The 8,502-nt window shown below is 25.3% G+C and overlaps 1 protein-coding gene across 1 annotated transcript in view; it reads left to right on the top strand.

Annotated features, from left to right (window-relative positions):
* The window catches only part of LOC108692568, a 412,667-nt gene that overhangs the window by 372,874 nt on the left and 31,291 nt on the right, over positions 1 to 8,502 (top strand). The window contains exon 7 of the mRNA XM_018200878.1: positions 613 to 703. Within this exon, the coding sequence (XP_018056367.1) occupies positions 613 to 703 (91 nt within the window). The remainder of the gene's footprint in view (positions 1 to 612; positions 704 to 8,502) is intronic.

Below are 8,502 nucleotides of genomic sequence, written 5' to 3'. Positions count from 1 at the left end.
ATTATATTTATAATTATTTATAATTAAATTTAGTAATTTATATAATTATGCACAGAAAAAAATGTTACGATTACCACATCGGAAATAATGATAATTTTCGCCCATCAATATATTTGTTACGGTTATAACCGTAAAATGGTTGGTGATAACCATAAAATGGGCATATCTTAACAGCCATAACCGTTAAGATATATACTAATCTTACAGTTATCTCAATCATACTATAATTCTTATAACCAAAAAATACATGAATGGATGACTTTTAGTCCTGACAACCGTAGCCATTTTCATATGATTTTAAAAAGTTATGGCATTGAGTGAACACGAGACAAGAATAGAGAGAGTGTTAAAAGAATAGAGGAAATGTAATAAAAAAAGAGATCTTTGTAAGATCATGTTCATTTTGTGAGAATGGAATCCCTTTTGTCGAAAGCGAGATTCTTCAGAATTAAGGCAAAGTTGACGAGAGAGCAAATAAATTTCTCAGCACAATAGAAAACTACCAAGGAGACTACGAGAATGATTTCAATGACTCATTCAATTAGAATCTTTTCATCGGGAATTAAAATCTATGAGCTTCCTTTTGCTGACGGTTTTGATTTGTTGTTGCAGAATGGAGGAGTCGTCACGAAATTTGTTGCAACATAAGCACCGAGCCGAACAGCTGAAGCAGGAGAAAACGGCGCTTACACTGTCCTACGAAGTACGTAAGACTTGTTTGATCCTCACAGATTGTTAAGTAATTCGCTACATTTTAAATCTTATCTAAATATTTTTTAAATATTTTCTTCATATAAACAAAAATATTATGAGTCCGACACTTATGGCACACATATCAATTTATAATTATATCTTTATTAGATGCTTATTAGCATAAAAGATTATTAAATTGCTTGAGTATAACTATAAATTATTAGATATATGCGCCATTAATATTTAATAAAGTAATATTATTCTGCTTCTGCTCATGATGGCATGGCATTTCAAGATCGAAAAAAAAAAATTTCGGCACACGATATGCAGAATCAGATATATACATAAATTCACACAAGAAATATTTAAGTACTAAGATCTCACTTTTATTGAATATATGAATTTTTATTTAATTAGATTTATTCTCTTGATCTAAAAATTTGTATCACATAATTTATTATAATTATATTTTTTTTAAATTCTTAAAGAACCATAAAAGTAAAGATGACCATAAAAGTAAAAGAAATAGAAAAATACTTTGTCTTATTTCAGTATTGGAATTATGAATAGAAGAAATGTAATAACCTAGGAAAATTAGATCTTTTAGAGATAAAATTGTCATAAAAAATTTGTTTACGAGAAGTTGTTTGAAATGACGTATTATACTAAAGTCCTGATCGCCAGCGGACTTGGAAAACTTTCCAACTTCAAAAAGCTGATCAAAAATACGGTTTTTCAAAAATATCTCAGAAAGTATTCATTTTATTAAAATAAAATCATTATTAAACAGAAAGCTGATAAAGTTACGAATAATTTTGTTTTTTTTTTTAAGGTCGTTCGATTAATATTTTCCATGATAGAATTTAATTAATGTTGTATTACAAAAATTCGAAAAAAAAATGTTACAATTTCCTAACTTAAAAGTAATAACAGAGATAAAAGACTCGAAAGAATAAGCGCTGTTCAAGTTACGCAAATTGTTCAAGAATATCTCTCAATATTCAAATTAAATTTATTGAAGAGACCATAGAACAAACATAATCATTAAAATAATAAATTCGTTTTAACGTTTCGTTTAGTTTTCTAACCTTCTTCAGCGAAAAATATACACAAAATGTTTATACATAATTAATATTGCTTGTTATCTACGCACAAAATTGGAAAATGTAAATCTATTCTTTGCAGTCTCCAGGGAAGCCAAACTAAGTTCTTTGTCCAGAATACATTCTCCCATGCCAGTTACAAAGCTGGACGGAAATCACAAAGTTGATGCTTTTAATAACAAAATTTAAAAAATTAAATATTTTAGCATGGAAAAATGAATGTACAAAAAACCCATAATGAAAACTGCAAGAACTTAATGTAAACTGGTAATCCAAAGTCTTGATAGTAAAGATGTCAAACAGTTAAAGATTTTTTAGTCAAATAATATAAAATAATATTATAAAATAATAAATGAAATGTACAGTACGGAAAACGTGTCGACTATACATCGTCAAACAGTAAAATGAGATAATTCGAAAACTCGCCGATCGTTTAAAAATTAAGTTTGATGTCAATAATAAAAACAAACTAAAATTAAAATTAAAATAATTTTCAAACTATTTATTCAAACTAAAAATTAAAATAATTCAAATATGCTTGGTTTAGCAGTTCTGTATCTGTTTTCAAATTTATGCTAGTATTCTGTTGTTGTATTGGGTTATCCGTACCGACTAACCTATATAATTTAATAAATGTAAACTAAAATTTAAATCTTCTGCGTTTCAATTTTCAACATCGGCACGAACTTTCCAGACCAACTTTCCAACCCAATATATTGATCATCTGATATCAATCTCTTATTATAATTCCGCTTATTATTCAATATTTTAATGTCTTCCCAACAGAAATCATAACTATGATCCGTAATTACCGAATGTGTTATTGTATTCTATTAATATGAGATCTATGTTCAGAGATTCTCGTTTTCAATTGCTTCCCTGTTTGTCCGATATAAGTTGCATCACAGTCTTTACAAGAAATTTTATAGACGTTCTTCTTACAACTCACGGATAATGGAAAGTTTATAGATGACGTTCTTCTTATAACTCGCGGATAATGAATCTTTTTGCGATAATGTTACTCAATTTATTCATATTGTAGAAAGATACAACGGAAACAGTGTCTTTGATGATGTTTCTAAATTTGAAAATAAATGAAATAAACTTGAAAATAGACAGAACTGCTAAACCAAATATATTTGAATTATTTTAACTCTTAGTTTGTTTTTATTATTGACATCGAACTTGACTTTTAAATGATCAGCGAGCTGTCACGAATTGTCTCATTTTACTGTTTGACGATGTATGGTCGACACGTTATTCCATACTATTTTTTAATTATTTTTTATTATTTCATTTATTATTTTATAATTTGACTAAAAAATCTAATGTGACATCTTTACTATCAAGACTTTGGATTAACAATTTCCATTATGGATAAGTTTTTTTATACAGTAATTTTTCCATGTTAAAATATTTATTTAATTTTGTTATTAAAGATAATTTTATGATTTCCATCTAGCCTTGTAACTGGCATGGGAGAATGTATTCTCGATAGAGAATTTAGTTTGGCTTCCCTGGAGACTGCAAAGAATAGATTTACATTTTCTAATTTTATATGCGTAGATAATGAGCAATATTAATTTATGTATATTTTTTTGCGTATATTTTTCGCTGAAGAAGATTAGAAAACTAAGAAAACGAATTATCGTCATTATTTTCATTATTATCATTTTAACGATTATGTTTATTCTACGGTTTCTTTAATAATTTAATAATTTAATTTGAATATTGAGAGATATTCTTGAACAATTTGCGCACTTTGAACAGTGCTTATCCCCTCGAATCTTTTTATCTCTGTTATTAATGTAGTTTTTGGTTATTTCGAAAATGAAATGATTTTTCATAAATATCTTAGATCTGGCTATTTTTACGTACAAAATATTTCTTATAAAAATTGAAGGTTACTGAATTCCCTACAAAATCGTTTTTATTCATCCTTGTATGTACAACTAAATAGTTTCCAAAACATTTTATGAATATTTCCTTTTACTTTTGATCAAAACTTTTTTAATCTTTTATGTAAATATCTCGATTCGATTATTCCTACATAAAAACTTACTCACTTACAATATTATCGAATCGAAAAGTTTTTAAATTCTCTATAAAATCGTTCTTTATTGAACTTCGATGAATAATTGCCGAAATATAAATAAATTTTTCCAAATTGTAATACATTTCAATGAATAACTTGTGACTTATCGTATGCGAAAAATGTACATAAACAGTAAACTCAAAGCTTTTGGAATTAGCTTGAAATTTTGTTTAGCTTCGTGCGATCAGTTCAATAGTTCCTGAGAGATATAGTATTTTAAAGATAATATGGGACCCTCAATTTACGTTAAAATATGAGTTTACTTATCAATACAGATATATAATCGAATTGAAAAAAATAATATTCGCATTTTTCTCAAAGTTTATATCCAATCCTAGTTATGTATAACTCTCAAAAATGTATTTTTGAGAAAATAATTTCAAAAACAATTGCCTTTTTTCTACATTTTTAAAAAAAAAAACATGTTTTCCGTAACTTTTTATATATAAATATCTCTTAGTTTTTAAAGGACTTACGTAAAAAGTAAAATATATCACAAATTAAAGCTTATAAAATTTCCTATAATATGCTTCTTTTTCTTCTTTTTCTGTCAATTTTTATTTAAGATATAATTATTGAAGAGTTTTCTGCGACGATTTTTTGACTGAAAATTGGTCTATAAACTATTAAACGATCTGGAATAACGACACTTTCTAATCTCTTAACAGATAATATTCCCTTGAATTTGGCGGTCGATTTATATTTTTATTTTATATTTTTTATCAATAGTTTCGGAGATATAACTTCAAGAAGTACGGATTTATTTAGACCACTAATTCTGATAGTACCTAATTGTTGATATCGCAAAGTAGAAATATAATACGTCGTTGAAAGTAAGTCACTCGCAGATTGACAGAAATGCAGTAATCAATACGCTCAACGGGAAACAAAGCAGTTCATAAACATTGATTCACAATTTTCATAAGATATAAATTAAAACAAATTGTTCCTTAGAATATCTAATATTTAATATTGTGTCAATTCATCTTGACGTATCGTTTGAAATGTCGGTTGCAATTTTATTATGTGATACTAATCTTGTATTGGAAGATTGAAATTAATGTGCCACTGGCTAATTAATGATTATCCATTGATTTAGATTTAGAGAGTAATCATGAAAATGTGAATATTAACTCTCAATACACAACCTAAAATAATCCCTATGCATATACAACGGATATTTTTAATCTAACATTTTCTTTTGCTTGTATCTCGGATTATAATGCATCGATTTTACTTTATTTTTTTTTTAATTGATAGTTTAAAGACTGAAAAACAAGAATTTTTTGGCAAGAGAGTCGAAAAAAATTACAAAATTTTGAATAATTTTGCAATAAATAAAAAACGTGCAACTTTGAAAATTAGTTTTGTTATTCCGTTATGTACTCGTATACTGAAGATTAAGATTTTTAGGGTCAAATACAATGTAAAAAATTCAAAACAGCAGATCCAAAATAGAAAAATTCGAAATAATTAATAATCAGCAAATCAATATATATTTATAAGATTTTCATAATTTGTATTTTTGTGCTACAAAATAGCTGTTGAAAAAATGGCTGACGGATAACATAAACTAATTATAAATTATTTTTTTAATTTGGCTCCTCAGCTGGAGTTGACAATACTGAAATATAAAACAGATGAATATATGAAACAAATTAGTAAAAATAAGTCGTTTATGATGTGATTCTTTTGTGATCTATTAATTCGCTGATATTGCTGGCATTTATTAATTTCTCGCCTGAAGTCTTCTCAGTATCATCGTTGGCATCGATCGGCGTCGACGACGCCGGATGACGTCGAATGAATTCGGACGACTACGATTATATTTTATATAGGGTGTCTAATAATTAACGATAAAACATTCGTATAGCAGCAAAATAAATTAAACTGAATCGAAAGGTCCTGTACCATTTTGCAATTCTCACAATAACAAGATATTAATTATTAAAAATTGCCGAATATTGGTCTTCAATAATTTTTTACTCAAATACTATCAACTTTACTTAGAAAAATAGCAAGATATAAAAATTATTTATTTTCTTCTCTAAGAATTTTTTTCAGAATTTTTTATTAACTTTTTAGTACTGCATTTTCTTGGCAATTATTTTTATCAAGAGAAAATATTAAAGAAATTCTGAAAATTTTAAATTAATATCTTGTTAACTATTACGAAAATTACAAAATGATAGAGGACTTTTCGACTCAGTTTAATCTGTCTATTCTGTCGCTATGCAAGAGTTTTATCGTTAATGATCAAACACCCTGTATATTTTTAAATATTAGACTGTGTATGTAATATTCACTTATACTTTTTATATCTTGCATATTTTTTAGTAATATTATATGTAGACATTATAGAAGCCTCTTGAATGATAAACTGCCATGTTTATGTATGTGTCAGTGTAAAACTTGGAAAATAACGCAAATAATCTTTTTGGATTAAGAATGTTTTAGACATATTTTCAAGATGATAAAATTATGAAAAAATTACAGATTATTACTATACATACTGTATATACTAAATCACATTTAAAATAATACGACAAATTTGGTAATTTGGTTTATTATCTGGATCATAAGTTATTTTAATAAGTATAGTTTTGTAATCTATGCTCTATAATAAAAATATATGGAAATTTATTATAAAATAAATACAATAAAAAAATCTCAATCTTTTAACAAAATATTTATTTGTTCTATATTTTTATAACTAATCAATGAATCATAATGAAACTTTGCATAAATTATTTTGGCTATTTAAATAAATTTACTTATAAACTTATTTATAAACTTACTTATAAACTTACTTATAAACTTACTTATAAAAGAAAAATGTAAATTTTTTTAAATTTAAATTTTTAACAATAAAAACATTAATAAAATAAATAAAATGAATAAATTACAAAAATTTATTATTAAATAAAAATATAATTTTAATCAAAACTTTTATATGTATATAAATGTATGTTTATTTGAAGTGTAAATATTAAACAGACTTCCAAATTAATTTTTAATTTTTTTACAAGGATTACGTCTAATATATCCTTAAGAGATCTCGAGATCTCCCAAGATTGAGTGTATTATCGGAGTATACTTAATCGGACTAGGCGCAATCGAAAGCTCATACAAATCAAATATATAAAATTATCATTAAATTTTTTATTATGTTTAGTTTCTGAGATATTTAATCGAAATAAATTTTGACAAAAGAATTCTGGATAAGCTTATTATACGTATAATAAGAATTTATAATTTACTTGTTTATATCATTAAAATACATTATCCGCTGCGGGTATAAATAACAAAAGCAAAATATTCTTTTTGGATTACGTAAATAAACTCATCTCGGAAATATCTTGGAAACTATTGATCATACGAGGATGAATAAAAAATGATTTTATATTATGAAATTTAATAATTTTATATTAATTTAATAATTATATTATGAAATTTAATAATTTTCAATATTTATAAGTATTATTTTGTACGTAAAAGTAACTGAATCTGAGATATTTATGAAAAAATGTTTGAATTGTTAAAATGACCAAAAATACAACATTTTTAGACAAATTCTATTACAGAAAGCATTGATCGTATGATATACTTTAAAAAAAAATGAAATTGTAATTTTATCAGTTTTTTTTTGATAATAATCTTTATTTCGATAAAATGAATACTTTCTGAGACATTTTTTGAAAACCGCATTATTGATCAGTTTTTTAAAGCTGAAATGTTTTCCAAATCCGCTGGCAATCAGGATTTTTAGTATGTTGTATTGGGTTGGAGGAAAAATTCTGCGATATTTTGTTAACTCAAAATTATATAATATCTTATATATCTTTCGTTTAAAATGATCAAAATTTAAATTTAAAAAAGGGCTTTAAGGGCGCTCGAAATCTCTATTTTTGAATGGTTACTATACTTTTTTAATTTATGTGAGTTTTGTAATTTTTATATATAGAAAACTACGAGCTGAAAAAAAGAGAAATTTTTTTTCTCACTTTGTGGATCTGTCATGTGCCAAAAAAAATTTGTCAAAATTTTCGACTATCTATATCATGAAAGTTTGGAGTTTTCTTTACAAAATCGTTTTTTTTTTTTAATATTTCTACGATTTTTTGTTCTTGAATTATTCGCGAGTTAAATAAAAAGGAACATTCTGACTTTGATTGCTCATAATTCCGTTAAAAATCATGTAATGTAATTAAAATAACAGATTCTTAAAGCTGAAACGTTGCTGTATCGAATAGTATCATGCTAATTTTTTAAATATAAAATATATAGAAATTTGAATTAAAAATGTGATATTACTATTCTTATACATGTAATAAAATTGGAAACAAGACAATTTATGTTAAATACTTTGCTTTAAATACGAAACGCCACTATAGTCTGAATGTTAAAATGTTGAACTATTATATATATTCAACTATTATATATATTTAAATGAATTGATTTCAAAAATGATAATTGCGAGCCGATGGTTGTCGGATTTTCAACGCAATCAATCTTAAATATTAATAATCCCCCCAAATTTCCCAAATTTAATCTTAAAAAACTATAATAAACTTATTGCGAAAAAAATTCCTTATTTATGTATGTGTATAT

This window comes from Atta colombica, unplaced genomic scaffold, assembly GCF_001594045.1.
Source record: "Atta colombica isolate Treedump-2 unplaced genomic scaffold, Acol1.0 scaffold77, whole genome shotgun sequence".
NCBI lineage: Eukaryota > Metazoa > Arthropoda > Insecta > Hymenoptera > Formicidae > Atta > Atta colombica.
Note: the sequence above shows the minus strand (reverse complement) of the source record. Positions and strands in the feature narration are given on the sequence as shown.